The sequence below is a fragment of the Syngnathus floridae genome, chromosome 10 (assembly GCF_059516105.1).
Source record: "Syngnathus floridae isolate MCC-2025c chromosome 10, RoL_Sflo_1.0, whole genome shotgun sequence".
NCBI classification, from domain to species: Eukaryota; Metazoa; Chordata; class Actinopteri; order Syngnathiformes; family Syngnathidae; genus Syngnathus; species Syngnathus floridae.
This window is the reverse complement of record NC_142422.1, coordinates 8,333,308-8,360,951: the sequence shown is the minus strand read 5'-3', so window position 1 is coordinate 8,360,951 and position 27,644 is coordinate 8,333,308. Positions and strand designations below refer to the sequence as shown.

The 27,644-nt window shown below is 41.1% G+C and overlaps 2 protein-coding genes across 2 annotated transcripts; one reads left to right on the top strand and one right to left on the bottom strand.

The window, feature by feature from the left end:
* The first annotated feature begins 411 nt into the window (after window positions 1–411).
* On the top strand, window positions 412–9,435 carry pop1 (POP1 homolog, ribonuclease P/MRP subunit). The gene is made up of 16 exons (XM_088387649.1): window positions 412–533; window positions 1,058–1,169; window positions 1,395–1,532; window positions 1,946–2,121; window positions 2,219–2,476; window positions 2,749–2,836; window positions 2,930–3,108; window positions 3,174–3,430; window positions 3,511–3,604; window positions 3,695–3,803; window positions 3,875–3,994; window positions 5,222–5,343; window positions 5,421–5,612; window positions 5,958–6,112; window positions 6,362–6,595; window positions 7,797–9,435. The coding sequence occupies exons 2-16, from the start codon at window positions 1,061–1,063 to the stop codon at window positions 8,464–8,466; spliced, it is 2,901 nt and encodes a 966-aa protein (XP_088243775.1). The 5' UTR covers window positions 412–533; window positions 1,058–1,060; the 3' UTR covers window positions 8,467–9,435.
* nipal2 (NIPA like domain containing 2) lies at window positions 8,837–27,383 on the bottom strand. The gene is made up of 11 exons (XM_088387650.1): window positions 27,172–27,383; window positions 18,685–18,753; window positions 17,652–17,820; window positions 13,380–13,439; window positions 12,748–12,869; window positions 11,602–11,698; window positions 11,219–11,354; window positions 10,994–11,082; window positions 10,538–10,601; window positions 10,370–10,467; window positions 8,837–10,214 (listed from the first exon to the last, which is right to left on the bottom strand). The coding sequence occupies exons 1-11, from the start codon at window positions 27,256–27,258 to the stop codon at window positions 10,108–10,110; spliced, it is 1,098 nt and encodes a 365-aa protein (XP_088243776.1). The 5' UTR covers window positions 27,259–27,383; the 3' UTR covers window positions 8,837–10,107.
* Window positions 27,384–27,644: the final 261 nt, after the last annotated feature.

Genomic DNA, 27,644 nt, shown 5'->3' with positions numbered 1-27,644 from the left:
GCAGCATTTCAAATACCAGTCAACTCTTCTGCTTTCACAGGCTTTCGCATAATTTATTTAGGACGCGTCGATGACGTCACAGGGATGATGGCAACTTTACCGCAATGCATCGATTTCTGCACAAACAAAAATATCAAATTTGGATGTGAAACACACACATATTTGAGAAATTGTTAAATCAGAGTGAACATTTTATTCCACATAATAAAAATATCAAATTTGGACTTGTTAGAGGCAAGGGTGTAAAACACACATATATTTGAGAAATTGTTAAATCGGAGTGAAATCTTGACTCCACATAATAACTAACAGTTGTGATATTAGTTCTCGTCACAGAATCAAAGCATTATGCAGCCAACATTGAAAAAAAAAATGAGGTTCCTCCTGATAGATGTTGCTGCTCATAAGAACTACAACTCCCATGACCCCCACATATACGGAAGCAACTTGCACGCCGTGTGCCATACACGCTGCCTAGCTAGCTTGTCCTGAGCAAAATCGATTTTGAAGCAGAATTCCTCACATCCACGCAGGTAAATGTAGCAACATAATACTATTTCATTGCAATTTAGTTTGACAATCTCACAATTATTCATGTCTCCCTGAAATGACGTTGTTGGTTTAGTTAAAAAAATCTATGTTGTTTTTAAGTTAGCCTGATGTGTATAGTAGGGAATTACATTAAACGTTTGGATTGTATAATGTCTCTTAATGTCTGAAAAGCAAGCTGAATTGTCGCCACAATTCATGCACATATCTCTGTTCGTGCCTATGTCAACCTCTGAAAATATTAGCACGATCGCTCCGATATATGGGATTTTATGGACATCTATGAGCGGCTATGGGGAGGAAAAGGCTTTATCGGGATAAAGCCCCAAATCAGGCCGATTGTTCTGATATTTTCAGAGGTTGGAGTGGACATAAACCGAGATGTCAACATTAACTTTGATGAAGAATAATTACAGTATTGTGACATTGCACTTTTATCTGTTCCTGTCTGGATTGGATTAGAACGCCTGCTGAGTCATATAGTGAATAAAAACGTCTGCTTCTACAGAAAATGTCTGCAGCTAAAGTCAAAATGCGACAAAGGAAACTGAAAAACCAACCCGCTAATGTGCAGTTTGTGTCCTCGCATGGTCATGAGGAGGGCAGCCCCCATCCCAATGGTAACACTTGATCTTCTGACATCCGTTATTCGTTGTTTGTCTATCTTTCTTGCTTCCCTTTGGCTCACTATGTTCCCAATTGTTCTTGCTTCATCAATTTAAGCAATTACACAGACTGTCAAACAGATTTTACAACAGAACAGCATCTCAGTTATCATCTCATCTTCAGTATTGTTATAATGACAATAAAGACATCATTCTTCTGTTGGAAACTTTGCCGCTCAGGTGGAATTGGTGATGGTCCATCTGACAAAGGTCCACCTTATGTAAGAAAGAAGAGGTCCCACCAAGAGACTGGGTGGGTCCGTGGACACCAGAAAGATGGCGGAGTCTATGCTAACCAGATCCCAAAGACAATTAATGGTAAAGAGACCTTTCTTCTTGTATGTGAGCAGACAGTCAATGAATGAAGAGTTAAGTAGGATTTACCCCTTGCTGCAAATATGAAAATAGCGTAATCAACTTACTATTTGTATTCTTTCAGTGTTTAATTGGAATTGTTCTAGTCATCAAGCTAACATTTGCTAAACAATCTCAATAATGCGACATATGTCTACCAGTTAACTGCAATGGCATGCAATGTAGTTGGTGCGCAATTCTAAATTTGGAATCTCTTGATTGCACGCTGTGAAAAGCCATTAAAAAAAACCTCTTAAAAATCTGCAATATAGTGAGTTTGTGAGCAATGAGCTGCGATGTAGTACACAGAGGCTTCTTGCGTCCTTTGAACGACAATTGCTGAAGTTCCTCTTGCCTTTGTCAAACTGCATCTGCAGCTGTAGTTTTTGCCAGAGCCAGGGCAGCAGAAGTAAGTGCCATGCTGAAAGCAGTTACCAAGACAACGGGCAGCTGTCATGTCTTTGGAGCGCTGCCGAGGCACATGAGGAGAAGAGCGATGAGCTACAACACCAAGCGTCTTCCATGCCGACTCAGAGAGCTGGCCAACAGAATGGTAGTGTTCACAAAGTATTTTCTTTCTTGACCTTTTTGTTCTGTTTTACTTTGTTTTTTTCTGACTTGAGTAATATTTAATTTTGGACTAACCACAGAGAGAGAAATGCCTGCAGGGCAGCGTTAAAAAAAAGGAGCAGGCTAAGAACAAGAGCCGCAAAGCTCGCCGCCGTCATGGAAACATGCTGCTGGAGTTCAACCGACGGCAGAGAAAAAACGTGTGGCTGGAGACGCACATTTGGCACGCCAAGCGCTTCCACGTGGTCAAAAAGTGGGGCTACTGCCTCGGGGACAGACCCACCTTAAAATGTTACCGCCCCAGCTACCGAGCCATGAGCACTCATTGTCTGCTGCAGGTACGGACCCTCACACAAAGCAGGAAAAGATGTTTTTTAACTTCTGTTTATTGCACAGGATATTTTGAGACCTACCAGTGATGGATGAAAATCTGCTATATAAACAGACCATTTATTTTAAAAAAAACATTTGACATGCATTAAATGTATTTAAGTGCTATCCAGCATGTTGTGGCACAACACTGTACTACCCTTAAAGCGCCTAACTTTTGCTGTAATAGAAATATTACTCTGTGAAACAGATTTTTTTTTTTTTTTTGGTGACCAAACAGGACCTGTCATACTACTGCTGCCTCGAGCTCCAGGGAGAAGAAGACAAGCTCCTGGCTTGTCTGTCCCAGCTGACCAGCAAGGAGGCTGGTGAGTGTGCCTTCACCTCAAAAACAAATGCAGATTCTGATTTGTATTATGGAGCTCATTTGCATAGCATGGACTACTTTTCTAACTCGACAGGCCCTACATTTGCCCAGCGGTTGTGTCTGTCTGGACAAAGGCAAGGTAGCGTCGTATTGTACAGGGCTGGACAGTTCCCCTCGCAGCCTTTGGGTCCAGTCACATTCCTCTGGAGACCCCGTACGCCCGGCTCTGCTCACAGGCAACTGTGGACATGGGTTCATCCTACTCTTAAACAGGTAAAAAAAAAAAAAAGAAAAGACGCAAACTTTTACTTTTTTACTCAAATATATTTTGCTTCCAGGATGTCCTCACTGAGTTCCAAAGTGTGTGCCAGTGTCAGCCCGTGGTCCCACTGCCTGTGCCAGAGGTAATCTCTGCCACAGATTTGGAACCAAAGCCTGATGAAAACCCTGCAACCAAGCAAACACCTGGAACGAAGAGGAAGCAAAACCGCAAGGATACTAGTGGACCTCTTGCCAAGAAGATCCTGGGCGATGGAACCAGATCTCCCAACACGCCTGTTACTTGGAAATCAAGTTCAACCGGAATATTGATCAAGTTTGTGTTCTTCCTCTATCTGTGTCGTTCGAAAAATCTGCAAAAGCCAACATAAAAAAAATATTGTTTATCTTTTGTAGTGATCTCACAATGGAGATTGTACGATATCGCCTGATTGGACCGCAGTCCCACTCTGTGCTGACAGACGCTTTGGAAGCTGCTACAGACTGCGATGTGAGAGAACTGTGAATTTTATCAGCACAGAAAGCAGAATCTTTTGTAAACCAACCGAGCCAGTGAAATTGTGTTGCGTTTTTTTATCAGGAAATAAGCAAATCGCAGCCCTCCTGCTTCTGGTGGCCCGATCACTGCAAAGATGAGAGCAAAGTGAAACTCCATGAGCAGCAAACTGACGTCTTTCATACACTGAAAGGTTGACTATTTCCGTCATGGTGGGAATTTGAATGATTTTGTCATCTAATCGTTGTTTTTGAATGCGTTCAGGCATCTACTCAACTGCAGAGCTCCCCCCCGGCACAGTGCTGGGGCTGACAGTTGATGACCCTCGGCTGAATATCCCCGCAAAGGCGATTAAAGCTTTGCCTTGTGTAAAGGAGGCCCAAGGTAAAATCTGTCCCATCACAACTGAGATGGTGGAAATACTGGTGGCTCATTACAACAGAAAATTTCAATTGAGGTTTACATGTGTGTCATTAAGTGCAAGTTTGAGTTAGTTACTTTAGAATTTGACTGCTAAATGGAGATATTGAAATGACTTCATACGTACTGTAGGCGTTTTCATAATATTTCTTTGACAGGTCTCTGCTTGATGGCTGTTGCTTGGAAGTAGATTAAGAGCTTTGCCATGCATAGTTAATTAGTTAATAATGTCGCGAGCAGACAAATGTTTGTAGTGGTCTGATATGGAAATGATCAACCCCACTGTTGTGTATCAGTGGGACGGACGTGTTGTGACTTTCACAAATAGGCAGCAAAGAAAATATTTACTCGGTTTAATTTCACTCTTGTTGGGTGGGCAGACACGACAAAGACCCAAGTATTTCCATAGAAGTCATTAAAATCAGTTTTCCATACGTGCAGTACGTCCCTCAAGGTCTTTTTAGATCTTTCATTAGTCCAAGGTACAAAGAGGATTGTGAAGGGCAGGTCCAAATAAGTCTGTTCTTCTCTGTCCTGAGGCCGTTTCACAGAGTGCACCTCTGGTCCTGTGCTCCTGGGGGGGCTCTGCTCGGCCATGCAGATGCTCCAGGTTCGAATCCTGGCAGGACCCTGTACTCCAAAAACGGCATCAGTGACAAAAGACGACTTATTCTCTGCCTTGTAGAATTGTCACTTCTTTGAAATGGGTGACACACTTTTCACGCCTCTAAATAATAGCAATGTTGCTCGGCAACATAAAGAGTTTGCCCCAGTTTTCTCCCTCTCTTCCTCACGGGTCTGAGATGAATAAGCAGCGTAGAAAATGAGCAAACTATACAGGAAGACACGCTGTTTCTTATCTGCTTCAAATGAGGCTTATTAAAGGTCATTATGGAGGAGATGGATGCTCTTGTCTGCAGGTTGGAAACAGATTATTACAAAGTCAAATGGCCTTCATTTAGAATACCGCATTTCCCATTCTCAAAATTCTGTAGGTTCGTCTCAATGAATATATTGTGAATATGATCTGGGTTAACACATTCATGGATATGACTATTAAATGAGCAGATTGCCGGTCTCTTCGTCGATGATCAAGTGAAGTGATGAATTTCCACAGAATGTCTCGAAGAAGCCTATCTGCCGAGGTGTTGGATTATGCAGGGGTATGCTCGTGTGTGATGTTTCTTCCAGAGGTGGATGACGAGAAGAGAAAGGAGCTGTCATTGCGCGGTGTACCAGAACACTGTTGTCAGAGTTTTCTGTGGGAGCAGTCGGTGCGCAACAATGTCACAGAGAATAAAATTTCAGAGCAGGTATCTGAAAACGTAATCGTAGCTTTCCTCTATCGTCATTTTCCAGTCTTTGGACTTAATGGCTTTACATCTCACAGGACCTAAACCGTATGAGGAGCGAGGTTCTGGTGCCCGGGTCCAGACTCAGGCCTGTTCCCCCACAGGGTCGAGTTCCCATCCTGCTGGTTCACCAGCCTGGCAAGCAGCTGGGACACGAGATGAATTCCTGGGGTGCCGGATGGGACCTGTTTCTTCCTAAAGGCTGGGGCATGGCTTTTTGGATCCCGCTGGTCAGTATTGGAGACCATGCTTTTTATTTGTGGGTCCGCGTGAGCATGAGATTCCATTGAAAACCAAGGGCCCACCATTTTTGAGTGTTTCCTTCTTGATTTTCTTAAACCAGTTATCTTTCTTGGAAGCTTAACCTGCCTGTAACTTGATCTCCCACTTTGCTAGGTTTATTGGAATGTTATTGCCTTGGCGTGTCCATATTTCAAGAGTTTGTTTGTTTCAACATGGTCTGTGAAAATGTTCAATCTACCTTGAAATGAAAGGCAGCCCAGAGTTTGTTTTTCAATCACAAAGCTCCTAATGCAGCACTTGCGCTTTCTCTCTGGCTTCTGTCCCTCTGCCAGGTTTACAGAGGCGTTCGCATTGGTGGACTCAAAATGAGTCTGACGCACTCGCAGAATAAAGGCATTCCGCACTTCCCTCACGATTACCCAGACTGCCCTGCAGGAGCTCGTTTTCAGGAGGAGCAAGAATCCGAGCTGCTGGAAAAGTTCAAAAGGTCACTTGAAGGAAATCATTTGAGTTTTGTTCAAAATGGATCTACCTTTTTCTTGACAACATAGCAATAGTCCTTCATGTCATCTTGAATGGTATTTTTGTAACATCAGTGGGCAGCACAACTTCAAGTTAATGATCTTCTCTAAGAAAAGTATTAGTTAATTTTAGCTGATGCTCGGCACTTGTTTTGTCTCCTAAATTGGGAGATTTGTGGGTTGACTCGGGTTTGACCTTTTGCCCTCCACTCTAGACGCCCGCCGGCCAAAAGAACCAATTACATTAAACATGGCTGCCTGGCTCCATTCTGTTGCCCGTGGCAACAGCTGGCTGAGGAGTGGGATGTTATTGGAAGCGATGGAGAGGAGAGAAAAGGAGACATCATGGCTAAAATGTCATCACGGAGTGACGCAGCAATCAAGTGTGAGATAACGTCACATCACGAAGACCCTGTGATGACGGCACAAACACACTTCACTGTCCTGAGGTATTTTTTTGTATTCCATGACAATTGTCATATTCTCGATGGTTCCGGTGTCAACCAAACGGGGTAGATTTTACGTGAAATCCACAAAAGATGCGCCGTTACATTTATCATTTCACACTTTTGAATTACACCATTGCAGTGTCGATGTGCAAATCTCCGCTGATTGGAATTTAGCTCCGAGACCATCTTAATGATGAGAAGTGCGTCTCTTTTATTTCATCTTCCTAATTGATACGACACATTGTGACTGTTTCATATGTGCAAGTTAATTTAAAAAGATGATGCAAGGTTTGCTTACTATTCTAATAGAGATCAGAGCAAAGAGGGTTTCTTGAGTGCCAAGTACAACTTTTGAAGTTTAATGTGAATGTATGAGGCATCTATGTGCTAGATTAGCTAAATTTATCAGGCTAGATTGATCGATAAATGTGTTTGGAGTCTTTTGTAATGACATTACTTTTGGGAAGCATTTGCAGTGATTAATGTTAGCCTTCGCACGGACCCTTTTAGGGACTCGTCTAACTGCATTTAACAAGCTGTTCTTTGGACATTTACAAACTGACTGTAATCTAATGAGCACAACTTGAACCAGCGTAAGACTTTCTTTTATGCTTATTAAATGTTTCCTTGTCTTTAAGCGCTTCTGATAGATCTTTGGTATAATTTTTTTGATATTCATGAGTTTTATACCCTCTCTCACTCTGTCCTCATCCTTCATACAGAGAAAAGATGAAAAAAAAAAGAATTGGGAAAAAGTGGTTATTTTCTGTCTGTGTGTATGTAAAGGGGTTTTAGTGTGTAAGATGGATTTGAAGAGTGAGAGATGTTATTTTTGGCCTATAAAATGCATCTTGTCACGCAATCCCTTATTTTAGAGAGCCTCTAATGTAGTAAAGTGTTTTTTTGTTTTCTTATATTGTACTTTCAAATGCTACCAGATAGAAGGGCAAGAAATGCAAATGCCTTTCAACAAAACGGTTGCCCACTACAATATGGCTAAACTGAAAGGTTTCTGATTCTAAAATGGGTTTATATTTAAAGCTCTGTGTAATGTAATTTTGTCAAATGTATTGTCTGTTTGAGAAATGTGCCTGACGGCAAAGGAAGCAATTCATGTTTTTATTCAGTCCTCATCTGCAGCTCTACACATAAAGTGCCTTTTTAAATATTAATCGAGCGTTTTTTCTCCCCCCCCCCCTAGGAACAGGAAGTCTTTGAAGCTTCTCTCTAGTTGGTGCATACCCACATCATCTAAAGGTCAGAGGTCACACCGTGTCAGGGAAATGCCACTTCTGGACTGTTCAGCAAAGACGTCATTTCTAGCAAGTCACGGAATGAGTTTGGTTTGGGTACGTCTGTCGCTGTTGTTGAAGGGCAAACCGGAGCTCCATGCCATGGTATGTGTGCCGACTGCCGATGACCTCAAGCTACTGAACAAAGGGCCTAGCAGTAGTGGCCCTCAGGAGCCCCCGCACAGGGATCGCTTAAAAAGCACAATCAAGCATGGGAAGAAGGGGACCAAAAAAAAAGCTGATAAGACAAAAAGTCAAAACACCCCTTCAACATCTGAACAAAAGCCCACCACGGTGGAAGACCTCCAGCTAGCTTGTCCCGCTTCTGATTTTGTTTTGGGAGTGTGGCCAAATCCCCTGCCGAGCGTCACCTCTCACTGCTCACGAGTAACACTCGGTTGGGTGACTCAGGCTGACTTCTCCTTGTCGGCAGGCTGCGGGGAAGCTCTGGGCTTTGTGAGTGTCACGGGCCTCGTTCATACACTCATCAGTCAGCCTGTGGAACACAGAGGAATGGTGCTGCTACGCAACCCCATGTCTCTACAGTATCGCTTTGCTAAAATTAACATAGAAGTTTGAATGGAACATATGCAGAACGTGCTTCATTTTGAGGCAAATGCATTTTTTAGTTTTGTGGGAAGCTGAACACTTTCCATAACAGCTAGACAAAGAAGTTGCATGTTTTTTGTTTTTTTGTGCACAATGATCTCAAACCCTGAGCCATCTTTAATTTGTGCATGATGTAAAATAAACTATCTGCAGATATAAATTACATTTTAGATATGTTAGCCAAATACTTATCAACTGATCATGTACTTAAACTAAAAATGTAGATACACTTCCCCCCCCCCCCATCTGGTTATTGAAAAACATTTGTACAGTGAATGTACATTACATGCAGCATTTATATGAAGTTTGTTGAAAATAAAATGCCACCCACCGCATTAAATATTTTGAGTTCAGGTTAATAAAGGACACATATGCATGATTACAACTGATGTTTGTTCCCCTCCAATAATGGAAAAAAAGAGAAAGAAACCTACAGGAGATGATGTGTAACTGACCAACTTTTCTAACACCAGTAAGCAGAGACTTTGCAGGGATTTGTTGGACAATGTCAGTTGTGAGACAAAAGAATTAGCTATGTGGCTTGGCAGTATGCATTTTTGCAGTTTTCCTTCATTTCCTTGGTTGTGATAAGTGTTGCATGGAAACATGTCTTAAATCTGTGCAGTGAAGATGATCAAAACATTCTGGAGGGAGACATATAAGAAAGCTTGGTCCCAGTCGCAGGTCAGGAGAATGACACAAAACCCATCGCTAAAACATATATATAAGCAATGGTCCGAATTACGTGTCGACAGGTGAATTAGTCCCACTGAGAATCACAGAAATCATTGATTGCGTAAGACCACTGAACAACAAAATAAGTGTACCATCATTTTCATCCAGGTCATGTTTTTATAGTTCTGTTGGCCTGTAACCCAGTGGCACACTTTAATTCAGTTTCAGTAAAATTGTATTCATTAAATCACCCAGTGTTCCAAATTACAGTATTTGATTTACCATTTTTGTTATTGTCAAGTTTTCTTTCTTCAACAGAAGGGTACCGACAACTTAGCCTACGTGTATCACATTCACCAGTGGGAACAAAAACTTACCACTCACACAATAGGACACAACACAGGCAATTGTGAGAGAAGGCAGACTCCTACTTAAACATCAAATCTTGTATACACATCCCATAATGTGTGGGTGGTAAGAGGAAAGTAAGGGTTTGGTTGCTTAGCAACCCTTAACTTTAGATTCAGGTCTTCATGTGGTTTATTTGAGGTGTAGTGCTTGATGTGTTTTTCATATGGCACAAACTTTCATTAGCATGTTTAGTTAAGTCAAACCACAGACACTGACATGTGCACTAAACACACCACTTTACATTTTGTTTTAAATTATGTAGTACATCACACATTGATGGATTTATTGGTTCATATCTGGCCAATGTGTTTCTCTGGACAAGTTGACATCAGGTCACATGAAGTTCCGCTTTTGGGAGTTGTTAATTAATAGTGCCATAACACTCAGGAGAAGTGGACTATTTTTCTGCAGATGCATGTAAAGCTAGCCCAGAGAATGTCTTCAAATGTGCTGCCCATTCACATTTGGGCCAGCAGGAGGCACATGTTCACACATTTCCTCAGTCTGAACAGATGGGACAGGGTCTTAAGAATCTTCTATTTGGTCACCTCTGTTACACATGAACTTGGCTGCCAACGATCCGTATGGCTGAGTTTTGGACTCGGGCTGCACTCTGTTTGTATGACTCTGTCCTGTAAACACAAACAAGACAGCTCTTTAGCTCTGGCCTAGACTGCAGATGGAAATGGATTGTGGGTCACCTTCTGCCAGTGCATGTGCCCCTTGTTGCCTTGTACAAGTCACGATGTATATCACCTTTCGCTGACTTAAATGTGAGATAGCTTACCAGGTACCATATCCATTTCTATAAAGTTGCGATCTTGTTTCTTTGCTTTTGGTCTATTTCTGGCGATCAGAAAAACTCCCAGGAAGGATAGCAGACACCTACAAAGAATGTAGAAACAGTTACTCATAAAAAGTTTGTGATGCTTTAACGATGCTTTATATTGCTCACCCAAAAAGGAACATGAAAATATTCAGTAATGCCAAATCCTCAAACTCCTGGTAAAAGATTATCCCTGTAATACAAAATATATTACATCAAATGAAGGTGGTCAAATAGCACATAGAAATATTTCCTTTTACAAACAAATATTTATCATTAGTGTTGTTGTGGCTTATCAGTTCTTACTAGTAATTTTCCATTTTATATTTTGCATCTTGTTTGGATAAAAATTGACAAAGAATACAAATATAGTACAATTAATAAGGATCCTTATTTTTGATATTTTGTCTGTTGCACGTATTGGTGCTCAGCACAACAGAGCTGCTAACGTGTATAACAAAGTCTCCAGTACTTCATCTTAGTGCATAAACTCGAATTATTCTTTCCCCACATATTGACATTACATATTAATTTGGTGCCTTGCCCATAAACTTTGTTGATGAGATGCTCTGGTGCTGAACTTACCTGCAACAATGGCACTTGCAGTAAAAAACACAAAGTTGATTGGAACCACCTCTGTGGCATCAAACATTTTCATTGCCTGATTGAGAAACCTGTGGATGAGCCCAAGAATTATACTGGAAATTTGTAGGGAATACTTTCAAAAGAAATAAACAAATAGGTGGATTGACAAAATGATTTTGTAGGATTGCTCAGAAAAAAATGTTTGAGGATGGACGAGGAACTGACTTGATCTGGAAGGCGCAGGAGGCCACCATGATAACGAACATAACGTAGAAGATGGGATAGATGAGCTGCAGGTGACCTTTTATCGTCTCTGTGATCATTCCCGACACAGCTTTCACTGAGATGACTGTAAGTGAGGCTGCAGAAATACAAAACACACTTCTGATAAGTTGCATAGCTAACATGAACCTCTCATGTTTGTGTCCAAAGAAAAGTATCTCGTCAGTATCAATTAATCCATTATTTCACCGAGACATTGTCTCTGCATAAATGCGGCGTGACCACAGATCCATTTTAGTAACCAGGCAACAAAACAACACACTACCCAAATTAGTTTAATTCATGACTTGCATGCCCTCAATCAGGCAGCGGGCACTTGTCCATACCAAGCAGTGCTATCAGCAGCATCACAATCACAATCTTCTTCATATTCTTCTTGTAGTATAGGAAGAGCAAGATGCAAAAGGCGATGACCTCGATCATCTAGCGAGAAAGGAGAGTGTCATTTATGCAGAGCCCATTATCTCAAACTTCACACAAAAAATGAAAGTTCCAATTGCCCTTTATCTTTCCTTGACCACCTCATCTCTATGACAAAAGTGCTTTTTTCAGACAAAGAGCGGCACTCTTTAATTGAAACAAATCATCGTGGCAGGCGGGGAATAAAAGAGAAATGAATTGCTGTTTTTGAATGAGAAGAGCTGTGTCCTTGAGAGGCCTAAAGCTTTGAGCTATTCAAGGATGCCACAAGGTGGTGAAAAATAGAGAATGAGAAGGGAATACAAAAGTAGGGTGCGGGGGAAAAAGGGCAACCTGACCTTTGAATCAATCCAAACCATCCCTCTGCCCCTAGCTCATGCGTGCGTGCGTCTAAATTGCAGGATATCTTTCAGTGCGGTTCATCTAGTCTCCTATTAATATTACGCAAATTTTACCCTTGCATCAGTTAAGCAAAGTGGACCAGATTCAAGTGAATTGGAACAACATGCTACTCGTTGAATATTGTTGAATATATCGGTATTGCTACACAGGGCACACGCACAAGGGACTGACTAAAATATTTGGAAAGCTGCTTGCTTTTATCTTTCAAGACACATTCTTGGCTTGCTTTGAAGACCTTGTCCCGCAGGAATAAAGGGAGAATTTGGAATATAAATGGAGATTTGGCAGAGCCGAATTTATCTGTGTATGTTGTAGCATTAGTAGCTTTTGTCATAAGCGCATTGCTCCCTACGGTAACAGCAAAATGATGTTTACAACATCTATGCCTAAGGTTAAAATGGAAAGACCACTATGAATGTGAATGGCCTTGCATCCATCTATCTATTTTCTCTAGCGCTTGTCCTTGTCATTGGGGTCACAGGTAATGGATGTGTAGATCAACAAGTATCAGGCTTGTTGTTTTTATCCTTTTCTGTATATTTTAGAAAAGCAGAGAGGAACCCACTTTCATTTCTTATGAATAACTTTGGCATGAAAACTTTGGATCCACAGTAATTGAATGAACTGAATGTTTGGAAAGGGTTACATACAAGGTACAACAGGAAGTACCAGTTGACGACATTGTACTGGACCAGTTGGGCCGTAATGTGAGTGGACGTGTGGGGGGCAAAGGTCACCAAGATGTAGGTTCCTGTTATTGCCAGCGTGACACCTAAAGACACAGACAAGAGGCGGGCTGACAACTTGATAGCATTCATTGCCCTCTGCCACCCCTTCTGGGTGGAGGGAATAGTTTCAATGTATCTCAAATGCAAAAAAACAAAAACGAAAGAGCTCATTTGTTAACATCTCAACTGCACACATTCCAAATTCAAATATAAACTGGCAGATTTACACGATGAGATTCACACTGAATTTGCTTACTTCATCATATCAACACATGCTTGTCTGAGGGTGTGACGTTAATTGTCGAGACTAAAGACGAAATATGTATGGACTGACTGCATTGAAACAGAAGAAAGAAACAAATATAAAAGTAAACAAACACTTAAGCCACAAATATAAAATTAGGTTGCTGAATAAATCTCTCGGTTTCTCTCGCTCTGACAAATAGCTTAAAAGCAAATTTGATCAAACGCAACTTTAGGAAATGATTTCTTCACTCATCTGGCAAACTGACAGCAAGTATATGTTTTGTTATTGTTCCTGAGTGTTTGCTTACCCACAACGTCAGAGACGCGAAAGTTCTCCTTGAGGAAAATCACAGAGATGAAAGCGCTTGCTAGAAGAAAAATGAAAATATATTCCCATTAGTTGAACAGTCACTGAAGTATCTGATTCTTTGGTAGCGTTATGAGGAATTATAAGCTCTCTGCAGTTTTGTTGTTTCCCATGCTGACTGAGTTCCTTCAAAATAGAAAAGTCTAGACACAATCAAATTTGATATATTTAACATGTAACTGAAGGAAATTAATTAACCAATTTGATTTTTTATGTGCAGCAAAATAAGCAGAGACAATGTATTCTTAGCTAATTAAATGTAATAACTTCATTTTGATTTGTTTAATATACCGTATTTTTAGTGAGAGCAATGCCTCTCCATCATGTTGACCTGTTGGATATCAATGCGCATTAAATGTTGCAGCCTTTTGGTCAAGTCAGATCAAATTTAATTCCAATTCTATGTGAAACCTATTGCTAGTCTTATTGTGTTTCCCTATCATGCACACTCCTATTTGATGAAGGCTTTATTAACCAATTTAGGCAGGAATCCAGATCTTACCAAACAGTGAAAATTGTACATAATAAGTTGACAGCTTAAGCTGCCTGTGAAATTTGTCGGAACGCTGAGATGGATGAAGCTTATTAGAACTTCGTAAGAACACCAACATAATATTCCTTGTGGCATGTTAAATGAACTCATGCATCAATATCAGTGTCAGAAGATGAAATATTCCCAAATTTCTTTTTCTTTTTTTTTTTTTTGACATGGCAAGCCTCACAAATCGTACTTGTGCTGCCTGAGGAGATGCAGCGAACCGCGACGGACGAGTAACCATTACAGAGTTGGGTTGTGACAGAGATGGATTGTGATGTAGGACTACAGACAAGCGTCAATTGGGATGCAAAAAGATGGATGGCCACACAGGCACATAAACTGCAGAAAACAAAAATGAGAGGAAAACACACAGACACATACTGATATAATATCAAGTAGATAACTGTAGAAATGCTGGTTGTCTCTTAAATGTCATCACCCTCCTGAGTAAATCATTTTCACTGTAACTCACTGTATGCCTAATAGAAAATAGTGACAAACACCAACCAAACGACAGACGGCCAGACTGTCACCTTTAAAGTTGACACAAGATAAACAGATCAATATGACACGATATGTGCAATTAAATGTGCTGAAAAATTATCACTGTCAATTTTTCTCACACATTGAATGCCAGGCGTTATTATAGCAGTTTATTTGAAATGTCAGCACAAGGGGTGATTTGTCTAGAAATGAACCCAAGCTAGTTTTAACACACAATATGCTTCAGTTAGAGCGATAATGTCAACACGACTGAAATGTTGCAACTGTCTTGGTGTGTGGCATAAGGCTTGCTTATTGCTGTAAAAGGACATTAGTGACTAATTGGAGGATTCAAAAGACTCTAAAACAGTCAGTTGTCAAATTTTTCATACGGTCGGCATTAAGGGCAAACATTACATGCACATTAAGTAATGTCTGTGCTTCTGGGAGCAGCTGGCTTTTGCCAAGTCACCATAGCAACACCATATAAATTGAGATTCACACAGCTTGATAAAAAGAGAAATGTGACAACAGGAACCTCTGAGGTAAACTGTCCTGTGTGGGGGTGGGGGTGTGTGTGCATGTGTGGGTGCATGTGTGTGCACACTGAGCATGCATCAGATTAGTACGTCCCCACTACACAACCTCCCGCTTGTGTTTCCGGGAAGCCTCCCCGAGGGAGAACTCACGTCACACACGGGAAAATAAATCGAGGTGCCATTTCGGCAAAGAAACATCCAAATAAAAGATATGCCACCATAGAGCTGGGCAATAATTCAATATCAATATACATATATCGCAATTGACACCTGATCAATATCAATACAAATTGCACTTACTGTGATATTAATTAAAAAACAAGTCAGGAAGCAAACCCCAAACCCGTCATTTACTTACCTTAAAGTGTACAATTTAATCACATCAATGTTTTATTTCAAATCGAGTCAACTACAATTAAATTTGTGCTGTTGTGATAACATTGCCGCTGTGTAAGGTGACCTTCAGTAGAGCGTGCCAGCTTCATTCCTCCAAGTGATGAATTGACATCTATGTCAAGGAGAGGTGAAACGTGGCTGTGCACAACAATATTTGGAAGGATGCTGTCATACCTAATTGTGACAAGTGGTCTCAGAGGAAAAGGACAGCAGTAACTGCTATCTGTGAACCCCATACCAAGCCTTCACTCACACGCCACAGCACCATAGTGTGTTAGCTAGTGAAGCATATCTGGAGGAAAAAAAAAACCCTTCACACCCCCTGGGTGTCAGCACACTGTTTGCTCTTTAGTATAGAGTGTGACTTGATGAGTAAAGTGCTCTTTTATTGTGTATTTTATTCTATTGTCTTTGGCGGTATCAAAATGCTGAGGTGCTCTTTCAATATGCAATTAACCTGCAGTTTATATCCCACATTGAAGTATCAGACAACGGGCCTTCAAGTAAAATGGCTATTGTTCACACCTTTGATTTCATTGCTATACGGCAGGGGTGTCAAACTCATTTTTTTCACGGGGCGCATTGTAGTCATAGCTTCTTTCGGAGGGCCATTATGACTGTCAACCCAAATAAATGCATGAGCACCTCATATTAAATACAGTAAAAGCTACAAAACAAAATGACAAATAACTCGTTTTCAAATCAGACGAGTAAAAACTGGTCAAATATTAAAAACATATATATTATAAGTGAAGACAATTTGCAATTCTAGTAATGACACATGAATTTGATGCACAATTTGTCTTTGCGGGCCACATAAAATGATGTGGCGGGCCGTATATGGCCCCCGGGCCTTGAGTTTGACACCTGTGCTATACGGTAATTTAAGAGATAATCAAAATGTGTGCATTAAAAGCATCACATAAAGCACTTCGGTAAAGCTGAATTGAGTACAGCATTGCATTCAACAAGATGCGGTTTACTTGGGTGCATTATTCAAGCTACTCAGCTATATGCAACACATGGCCATAGGAAAACGGTTTGAAGCATTTGGGTAATTGACATCATTAATAATCATGAGCAGCTGTCACCTCCGTTGTGGTGACTGATGCGTTGCGGGACGTGAAAAATAATATGAAATTGTTTAATGTTTAACCTGTGTTTGGAATGTGTGCTCAGAGCAGCTGTCAGCTGCAACGAGCAGACAGGCTTTGTTTTGATTGGATCGTGAGTCAGGCTTTGTTCATAACGGCTTAGTTCACACTGCAGACACTGTCAAATGAGCAAGTGTAGAAGTGGAGAGGAACAGAGAATGTAAACAATATTGTAGAAGTGCAAAGCAGTCCAGAACATCACCTGCACCTACACTTTGGTTGCAATCACAAGGGTCTTAGAACAATAAGGATTTATATGATGGGTGTATCCGGCTATATCCGGCAAGGAGTCATGCCCTATTATTCTTATCTTAGTCCCTTCTGGATTAAGAAAGTATTGTAATTCGGATAAAATGTAAGGTCAAAAGTTACATTAGAGGACCAAGCAATCATGGCTCATGTGTTTTGTGAGGGTGAGCCCTGATTGGCTGCGACCTGAGACCTGGCCACACTGATGTCATTTTCAGTTGACAGCAAGTGGCAAAAGAGAGATTGATAAAAATGGCTAAGATGACTGCCCCTTTTGTATGTTCAAATATAGATGTGTAATCATCTTTTGTTTTGTGTAATTTTCCAGTAACTGCTTTGCCTCATATTTGAAAACAGTGGAAATATGTGTCTTCTTATAGTTTCCTCAAAGAGATATTATATGATAAATCTCCTTGAGAGTGAAAAATGGCATAAAAACAAGACCTCAAGTTGTGTGTTTAAAAAAGTTTAAGCATGTTTTAATCACTTTAAATGAGTTTAAAACATGTGGGATGGGTAAAACTGGGAAACAATATTTTTTAAATATGGTCTCACTTTTCCACCTATCGCAGGTTGGTCTGAAAGTTATCTCATGCAATAAACAGGGGTTCACAGTATGAGGTGTTTCTTCCTATTTCTGTAATAGTACAAGAGAAAGAACTGAAATAGGTGACGATCAAATAGGTGCAGGTGAAGGTGTAGCCCTTACACAAATATGCATTTGGTATTGCCAAATAAAAATTAAACGATCATCAAAACTGAACTGTTGTGTGAACAACAATGACTGTGAAAACAAGCTTTCCAAACTGCCTTTCACGAAATAGAAAAGGAGAGGTAAGAAGGTCACAATTTACCTATGACAGACACACAGCCCAGTGGGGCGATGAGGGATGCTGGGGCAAAGCCGTAGGCAGCAAAATTCCCCAATTCACCAACACCCATGAGAAGCAGACCGCACCACCAAATCACGGAGGTGTAGTAAGGCTTGGAGCCTCTCTGGGACAGATAGACGTGGGCATATTTCTGGTAGGAAGAGAGGGAAGATGGGTTTGTGGCAGCTCCAGATTCATGCAGTAAACACACTTGCACTTCACACTGTTGGCAATTAATCATACTGAACATTTTCAGTGATATGTTATGATAAGGGTCGTTGCGCTGCTCTTAACATAAACACAAAACTTTCAGCTGATTAGCATTTAATCAAAGAGGTGGCATGACACCAATTAGGCAAATCAATGATTTGAGAAGCTCTTCAAGCTGATTAAGGACACGTTCCTCCATAAACAAGCTCACAGGGTCCAAACAAAGGCAGGCTGCATTTGCACAGAATTTTCCACATTCATTCAGGCACAACTGTTGAAAGAGTTTCTTTCCAAGTCAGTTTTCTTCAATTTCCACATAAGGCTTTATTTGGGTAAGCGGAATAAGCATGCATTTTAAGCATTAAAGCAAACAACAGTCGTGGGTCAATGCCAAAACAATAGATTTAGAATGATAATAATGTAATATTGATAAAAAGTTGAACACCTAGTTTCAGAGTAGCATTTGTTTACCTAATCAAAGAACCTTTTACAGCCACATTTTGACATAGGCCAACTCCCACAAAATGCTTTTTGGTCAGATATAGTTTAACTTCTTTCCCATAACAAACAATAACAAAAAAATGATTTGTTCAGTATGATGTAAACACAAACAAGACATTGCTAAGGCTATCTATGACTATGCTTCTTTAAGCACCCTGACAAGAACTTGTGACATATCAGTAAGTGAAGTCACATAAATTGGCGGAACTCGGATTATGCTGTGGGAGATTTGCACCAACGTGTGAAAACAAATTGGATTTTCCTCATTCCAAGTGCTGGCCTGCCGGATTGCAGAGCATCCTACCTGTATGTTGAGGGAAATGCTGATGAGAACGTTGCCGCATATGGAGATGATGATTCCTACGAGATAGGCCTGTTGAGATAAACAGTAAACAGCCGGGAAATCAGGTGACGCTCCACTAGTCACACAGCAACTCCCCACAATACTGCAAGTCTTCCCTCCAGCTGTCACTTTTGCAAAACTCATATAGTTGTGCGGGTTCGAGTATTTGCATTGACAGTTGAGACTGGGAATATCAAAATATTTTTTCCTATACATCTATTTGCATGCAACAAACAAGACAGGAAGAATGGCCATGGAACATATGCTGGTAGACACAGCATCAAGGGGGGGAAAAAAAAAGTACAGTCAAAATCAATTTCTGTCCCTCATGTTACAATCTACACTAATGTGTCCTCTATTCACCCAATGTTGCATTTGCTCACTTATTCTCTCTTTTCTATTTCCTCTTCATCCTCTGCTTCATATTCACCTTGACTCAGAACTTCACTTCGCCGTTTGTTGACTTATGAAAGACATAAAGCAAGGACGAGACCACGCCAGAAGTAAACAGCATTACGACTTTAGTGTGCGAATGGCTTTGTCTAAAAGTGATATGTTTGATGATCATAGCGTGTCAACAGGATTTGGGAGAAGGAGGCGGTAGAAAGTAGATGGGCTGCTGGGTAATGAGATTTGGGAAATGATTTCAATTAAACAGTGTGTGTGTCTGTGGAGCACAATTTGAACAAAAGGACAGAATGTTAAGCGTTGATTAGATTTGATGTGAAATGTGTTTTTGGACTATTTTTGACTTAATTTATTGTTGTATGACTTCACTTTGCGTCATTCACAGCACTTTGTATGCAGCGGTCGGTGTTTTAGTAAAGTGCTCTATAAATACAGTTTAGTTGATGTATTTTTCTTCCTAGGCCCCGAACGATTAATCGTTCAGTCGATTACATCAACTGATTAAAGCTGTTTTCAAAATAATCAACATCGGCCCAAATTTGTCCAATTATTTTATTAGTCTCTCATAAAACAGTAAAAGGTAAAGACCTAATGATTGTCACACACACATCTGGGTGTGGTGAAATTTGTCTCTGCATTTAACCCATCCATTAAACATACGTACATGGTCATTTTTTTAAACTTATTTTTGCACGTTTTTGTCCCTAAATATTTCTGTTTAAAAAATAAATACTGAAGGGCAAAGTATTGCAAAACAGTCAAATGTGATGTCTTTGATTCATTTATTTGTTGGACGTTGGAAGTCTAAGTCATGCAAAAGGGGAAATAAAAGAAAACTACAATAATGCACAATTAACTTAAAGGTTTTACATATTAAGATAATATAAATTCAGATTAGACCAAAGTCAAACCGCAAGTCTCACACTATGGGTATTTAACGCAATGTTGTTAGGTGAACCTCACTCTGCCACTGTAAGCGTGTCTGTTCTTTGTAGTTTGTTTCTTTCTACTCAAGAATGAAGACACTGGAACATCTCAACTACACATGCAAGAAAACCTGAGAGAAAGTGTGAGCGAGTGCTCCTGTCAGAGAAAATAAACGAACCACTGATGTACTAGGCGTGCCTTCTGCTTGTGGCTTATTAACAGACCGTGTCTGATCACATACAGGATACTTTATTTCCCAGAGCTCCCAATCAGTTGTGCAGGTTAAAATTAAGCGTATGCTCTCAGAAGGCAGCTGTCACATATTGTTGCACACATCAACTCCCTCAAATTAGATGCATTCGTTGATTTAACTATTTGTGGAATTTTCTTTGTCTCTTATCCTTTGTTCTCCGAAAGGTGCACCTGCATGTAGTAGTTCACTGTGACTTTCATGCAGGTAGCGAGGGTTCAGTTGCCACACACGGACGGTGGCATTTTGAGAGTCATATGGTTGTCTACCTCTACAGGTGTGTGCCCTGTGATTGACTGGCGACCATTCTGGGATGTCATCTGCCAGTCACTGCCTGACACCTGAGATGGTCTTGAGCTCACTGTGACCCTTAAGTGCGAAAGAAAGTGGATGTCTAAAATTGAGTCATTCCTTTATTCTTGTCCTCAACTCTAGTTCTGTTCCCCAGCACCTACAAAAAAAGAGACTATAGATGGCTTCATCCAGAGGTCAGCTCATTCTTTACATCAGGGGTGTCAAACTCATTTTTTTCACGGGCCGCATTATTATATACAGTAAAAGCTACCCAAAAAAAGGATATCATTAAAAGTGAAGACAATTTGCAGTTCTAGTAATGACACGAATTTGATGCACAATTTGTCTTCACGGGCAACATAAAATGATGTGGCGGGCCGTATCTGGCCCCCGGGCCTTGAGTTTGACACATGTGCTTTAGATGAACAGATTGCTATTGTGAGTTGGACACAAAGAGCCATGTTGTGTCCTTCCAAGGAGGAGGATCAGTGCAGTCGCTTGCAACGCCATTATGCTTCCCTCATGTTATCAGATAATTTGGCTTTGAATATGCCACAGGGTTTGCGACTTGATTAGGTAACTACATTGTGCTTTTAGCAAGAACCAACCAACAGCATTCATTAACCCCCCAAAACGTTGTGCTACTGTTGTAATGTGTCTGTATTTTTACGGCCAAAATTATTAACTGATTGAGTGGGCATTTTTATTTTGGGATACGTATTGCATATCGTCACCATATACATATGACTATTTCATAATGTATGTTAAGTAAAATATAATATCGTAGTGCTGTCACATTCAATGTATCCTTTAAAAATATTTAGGTTTAATTTCCCTTTAAATAAATTTTCCTCTAAACTCAATGACCGCTAGTCCTGTTGTCAAGCCAACCTCACATTTAGCTGGGTTGAATGAAAAGCGACTGGATTTATTATTTCGCTATACCACATAAAGGTCCAAATGCTTTTGGAGTGTACATTTGACCTGTTAATGATTTTATTTCTATTTTTGGGTGGTTAATCACATTTGATGTAATATGTGCGCATTCCAGTTCTTTTAAGTGAATTAAAACTTTAGAATCAGTTCACTCAAAAGATTCGTCCAAATGAATCCTTCAACGAATCGTCTTCCCTCCCACACACTGATCCGTTTTTTATTTATTTATTTTTTAACTTCAATAACTCACAGATCGAAGCAATACACCAGACAAAAAACAATTAAGTATACTCCTCCAACACTACCGTCAATGTCCCCACCCGCTTGGCCGTCGGTGCTATAGTGAGGGTTCTATAGTGTAGTAGTTAGCGCGCTGAACTCTCACCCCAGCGACCTGGGTTCAAATCGCAGTGACAACTAAAACATTTTATCAAAGAAATATTTGCAACACAGTTGCTCGTGTGCTGCCCCATATAACCATTATAACTATTTGCTTGTGAGCTGCTCATGTGCTGCCCCATATAACCATTATAACTATTTGCTTGTGATCTGATCCATAAAACCATACATATTCCACACAGCTTAAGCAAGGCTTCCATAGTGTAGTGGACAGTGCTCTGGTCTCTCACCCCAGCGACCTGGGTTCAAATCCCAATGAGACCTCAAGCCTTTTATCAAAGAAATATTTGCAACACAGTTCCTCGTGTGCTACCCCATTTAACCATTGTAACTATTTGCTTGTGAGCTGATCCATAAAATCATATTTATTCCATGCAATGTAAGCAAAGGTTCCATAGTGTAGTGGTTAGTGCTCTGGACTCTCACCCAAGTGACCCGTGTTCAAATCCCATTGGGACTTAAAATACTTTATCATAGAAAATTTGGGGTTAGAGCTAGGGTTAGGGGTAGACCTAGGGTTAGACCTAGGGTTAGGTTTAGAGTTAGGGTTAGGGTTAGAGCTAAGGTTAGGGTTAGAGCTAGGGTTAGAGTTTGAGCTAGGGTTAGCGTTAGAGCTAGGGATAGGGTTAGAGTTAGAGCTAGAGTTAGGATTAGAGCTAGGGTTAGGGTTAGAGCTAGGGTTAGAGTTAGAGCTAGGGTTAGAGCTAGGGTTAGGGTTAGGTTTAGAGCTAGGGTTAGGTTTAGAGCTAGGGTTAGTGTTAGGTTTAGAGCTAGGGTTAGGGTTAGGGTTAGAGCTAAGGTTAGGGTTAGCGCTAGGGTTAGTGTTAGGGTTAGAGCTAAGGTTAGGGTTAGGGTTAGAGCTAAGGTTAGGGTTAGGGTTAGAGCTAGGGTTAGAGTTAGAGCTAGGGTTAGGGTTAGAGCTAGGGTTAGGGTTAGAGTTAGAGCTAGGGTTAGGATTAGAGCTAGGGTTAGGGTTAGAGCTAGGGTTAGGTTTAGAGCTAGGGTTAGGGTTAAAGCTAGGGTTAGGGTTAGCGCTAGGGTTAGAGTTAGAGCTAGGGTTAGGGTTAGAGTTAGAGCTAGGGTTAGGATTAGAGCTAGGGTTAGGGTTAGGTTTAGAGCTAGGGATAGGGCTAGAGCTAGGGTTAGTGTTAGGGTTAGAGCCAGGGTTAGGGTTAGGGTTAGAGCTAGGGTAAGGTTTAGAGCTAGGGTTCGGTTTAGAGCTAGGATTAGTGTTAAGTTTAGAGCTAGGGTTAGGGTTAGAGCTAGGGTTAAGGTTAGGTTTAGGCTTAGATTTAGAGCCATAAAACCATATATATTCCATTCAGTCTGAGGAAGGGATCAGTAGTGTGGTGGTTAGTGCTCTGGACTCTCACCCCAGCGACTTGGGTTCAAATCCCAGTGAGACCTAAATTATTTTTTCATAGATAAATTTCCAACACAGTTGCTCGTGTGATGCCACGTGTATAATTTTTTGTGAGCTGCCCCATAAATCCATATATATTCCATGCAATGTAAGCGAGGGTTCCATAGTGCAGTGGTTAGTGCTCTGGACTGTAATCCCAGCGACCCAGGATCAAATCCCAGTGAGACCTGAAATATTTTGTCATAGAAAAATTGCAGCACAGTTGCTTGTGAGCTGCTCCATAAAACCATATATATTCCATGCACTGTAAGCAAGGGTTCTATAGTGTTCTGGTTAGTGCTCTGGACTCTCACTCCAGCGACCCGGGTTCAAATCCCATTGGGACCTAAAACATTTTATCATAGGGAAAAAGCTAAGTGAAAGTGAAAAGTGCCACACCCGCCCTCATCCCCACCTCTTGATTGGCTGTTTGATCTGTGACGTCACTTGGACACTCCATTAGGTACACCGCCATTTTCAAGTGTACCAATAACAGACCACTTTATTAGGGAAATATCATGGTCAAAGGTCACAGGTGTCAAGCTCTAGTCCTTGGGGGCGCATTAACGAAGGAATCTTGGAAAACATGTTGGAATGCGGCCCTGAGGACTAGAGCTTGACACCTGTGACCTTTGACCATGATATTTCCCTAATAAAGTGTGTACCTAATGGAGAGTCCATGTGATTCCCTCGTTAAGTGCACCTGCGTGAAAAGTTTTAGCTCCTGCAGAGCGTGAAAATGACCAAAAACTTTTCACGCAGGTGCACTTAACGAGGGACTCTTGGAAAACATGTTGGAACGCGGCCCGAGGACTAAAGCTTGACACCTGTGACTTTGACCATGATATTTCCCTAATAAAGTGGCCTGTTATTAGGTACACTTGAAAATGGCAGTGTACCTAATGGAGTGTCCGTGTGATTCCCTCGTTAAGTGCACCTGCGTGAAAAGTTTTAGCTCCTGCAGAACGTGAAAGGAGCTAAAACTTTTCACGCAGGTGCACTTAACGAGGGAATCTTGGAAAACATGTTGGAATGCGGCCCTGAGGACTAGAGCTTGACGCCTGTGACTTTGGACCATGGTATTTCGCAAATAAAGTGGCCTTTTATTAGGTACACTTGAAAATGGCAGTGTACCTAATGGAGTGTCCAAGTGACGTCACAGATCAAACAGCCAATCAAGAGGTGGGGATGAGGGCGGGTGTGGCACTTTTCACTTAAGCTTTTTCCCTACAATAAAATATTTGAGGTCTCAATGGGATTTGAACCTTGGTCACTGGGGTGAGAGTCCAGAATACTAACCATTACACTATGAAACCCTCGCTAAAGTTACGTGGAATATATATGGTTTTATGGAGCAGCTCACCAGCAAGTAGTTATAATGGTTACATGGGGTAGCACACAAGCAACTGTTCTGCAAATTTTTCTATGATAAAACAACTTTGATCTCATTGGGATTTGAACCCAGGTCACCAGGGTGAGAGTACAGAGGACTAACCACTACACTATGGAAACCTCGCTTACACTACATGGAATTTATATGGTTTTATAGAGCAGTTCACAAGCAAACAGTTATAAAGGTTATATGGGGCAGCACACGAGCAACTGTGTTGCAAATGTTTCAATGATAAAATATGTTATGTTTCTCTGGGAGTTGAATCCAGGTCGCTGTGGTGAGAATCCAGAGCACTAACCACTACACTATGGAACCCTCGCTCACATTGCATGGAATATATATGGTTTTATGGACCCTAGTGGCTGACCAGGCCTTGCACTAACTGACCTGTGGTTTGGCGATCCTGTTTACAATGCGCTCGGTATTTAATGTTGGACAATTTCCCACAGCACAGCTGAACATCTCTCACGGCACACCAGTGTGACGCGGCACACTGGTTGGGAAACACTGGTCTAGTCGCTTTCACTTCGAGTCATTCTTATCCGTTCAGTATTTCGTTCGGCGCGCGTTGCAAAAGTACAAAATAGTGTTTGCTCGTGAGTGAACGACTCGTTCAAAAGAAGGTCTTGTTAGGAAGTGATTCCTTCACTCTCGTTCACTGAAAGAAATTCGTTCTTTTGAACGAATTGTTCACTCACGAGCCAACACTAATGTAACAGTTTAGTGGCCTGGCATCCATGCAGCTAGTATTCTTTAATTTCCCCCTCAGCGGCAGTGTGAATGTGAGTATGAAAGGTTGTCTGTTTGTATATATATGTGCCCTGTAAATGACTGGAATGGTCTTCCTTTTGCTTGAAGTCTTGCGACCCTGCCATAGAAAATGGATGGACGGATATTTTTGTAGACGCCCTGCAGGAACATGTCGTCTGATGTCCAGTAAAGCATTGAACAGCTATAAACACTAAGCACCATTAACCTCATTATCTGGAAACATTAATGTGACTCGGCTAATCAAACACACCGGATAAGCCCGGCTGGGGTGCGCTGCACTGATTTTCATGCACACGACTGCAAATCATTCTAAATGCAGAAGCCATCTGAAGGGTGAGACAGAATGATATTGTTATGATGTTCACTGGCATGGTGGGTAGCTTGGGACAAAGGAGGCTGGGACCATTATCCGGCTCTTCAGGATTCTTACAGTAGATCCATTCTCTAACGCCCACCCGTTAGTCATTACACACTATTTGTGCCTCTCTTGCCTCCTCTGTTACTCTTTCCTCTGCGCCACCCCAAAATGTCACCCACAAGACAAGACAGAGGAGCACACAATTAGAGGAAAAGATGAGCATGAGGAGAATGTGAACACCAGGGTGGGAGGACAGAGGACTGACAAAGCAATGACAAACATGCACCAACTCTTAAATGCATTAACATATACAGACTTTATGGATTAGGACAGTGAGTGGCAGAGTCCAGTCTAAACAGAACCACTTTCAACATAATGATCTAGTCATGATTACTTGAGAAAACAGTGACAGAAGTCAGCATTAATATATCTCTGAGCTGGCTGGCTCCCAATATTCATTACACAAAAAGCTTTAGAGACAACTGTGCATTCTGGGGGGATGAACTTAATTTCTTTTACTGGCAGAAGTGCTCCAAACAGCTTGCAGGGAGGTGACATTTTGAAAAATAAAAAAGGTCCTCAAACTTAACTTTCATGTCTACGGTATGGCCTAATTTGAAAGGAAGGTCATTGGATCAGTGCAATTATACCTTCAATTTACACCAATTGTAGGCACTGGGTATTGAAACAACAACAAGTAGATGCACAGCCGTTAAAAGCACTTTTTTAAAAAAATTTTTGGCAGTAAAGATATCAGATCAAGAACAATCTTTCCAGATTGTCTTTCATTCCATCTTTTGGAGGGGAGAAGAAGATAAAGAAATAACATTCCACTTCATAGCATGCATGGCTATATTTTGCAGAATCATAATCCCAAAAGCATGTGGACAAATGTTCTATGGTCTGATGGAACCATGGCTGACGCCTTTGTCAATAATTTTCCAAAATATATTTGGTGTGAAACAACAGTGCACGTCACCAATATCCACTTTGCAGCCTAGTTGAGGCAGTATCATGTTTACTGGCCCACCCGAACTGTCGGAATTAACAGTTCCGTGTGCTTTTCGATTTAGGAACAAAACATTCAGGCTTAATTAAATGCATCTTCCAGGGAAGGAATTCACTAGAAAAAGATTAAAGTTAGCCGGAGCGCAGATTTGAATCAAATTAAAAATCTATGATACTGTGGCTGTGCAGATTGCCTTGCAAACTAGGGGTATGTGTCATGCAGACTGTACTACGCTATACGTGTTATATTCAACGTGACGTTTCTAGGTAAGGGGTATAGTTTTATAAATAGCTAATTTTACCTGAAAAGGGTTTTCCATAATTTCAGCCCGGTGAGCCATGACAATAGTCAAATTAAGAGCATCCCAAGGAAGACTTAAATTCGCCATCAAAACTTATTACAGTGCAGATATTTTTGGCTTCACATCTTCGGGCGCCCCTTTTCAGCTCTTTCCATCCCGTGCGCCCCGCGCCCACGCCGCAGCAGAACATTACCAAAGACAACTTATTCAAACTTCACTTTTCGATGACACGGCTGAGTACTTTGGGGCAGTAGGAATAATGGAAACTTCCATCAACTAATGCTAATTACCTCACATTTTTGGGCGAAGAATGAAATGGCAACTAATATTGTATTTAGACACATTTAACCTCACCATAAGCCCTCCAAAAAATTGCAGTAGTAGTCCGGCGTTTCTAGGGAGAAGCGTTGCATTTGAATACGATGGGCATAATTCGGAGTGTCAGTGAATGCCCCATAACCCAAGTGCGGCTG

What these genes read in the sequence shown, in the direction of transcription:
- pop1 (XM_088387649.1), top strand. Translation starts at nt 1,061, where the DNA reads ATGTCTGCAGCTAAAGTCAAAATGCGACAAAGGAAACTGAAAAACCAA. An exon ending in AGAATAAAATTTCAGAGCAG is followed by an intron (nt 5,344 to 5,420) that starts GTATCTGAAAAC and finishes TACATCTCACAG; the next exon opens with GACCTAAACCGTATGAGGAG. An exon ending in ACACACTTCACTGTCCTGAG is followed by an intron (nt 6,596 to 7,796) that starts GTATTTTTTTGT and finishes CCCCCCCCCTAG; the next exon opens with GAACAGGAAGTCTTTGAAGC.
- nipal2 (XM_088387650.1), bottom strand. Translation starts at nt 27,258, where the DNA reads ATGGCGAATTTAAGTCTTCCTTGGGATGCTCTTAATTTGACTATTGTC. An exon ending in GGTACTTCCTGTTGTACCTT is followed by an intron (nt 11,699 to 12,747) that starts GTATGTAACCCT and finishes CTTTCTCGCTAG; the next exon opens with ATGATCGAGGTCATCGCCTT. An exon ending in TGCAAGTGCCATTGTTGCAG is followed by an intron (nt 10,602 to 10,993) that starts GTAAGTTCAGCA and finishes TTTGTATTACAG; the next exon opens with GGATAATCTTTTACCAGGAG.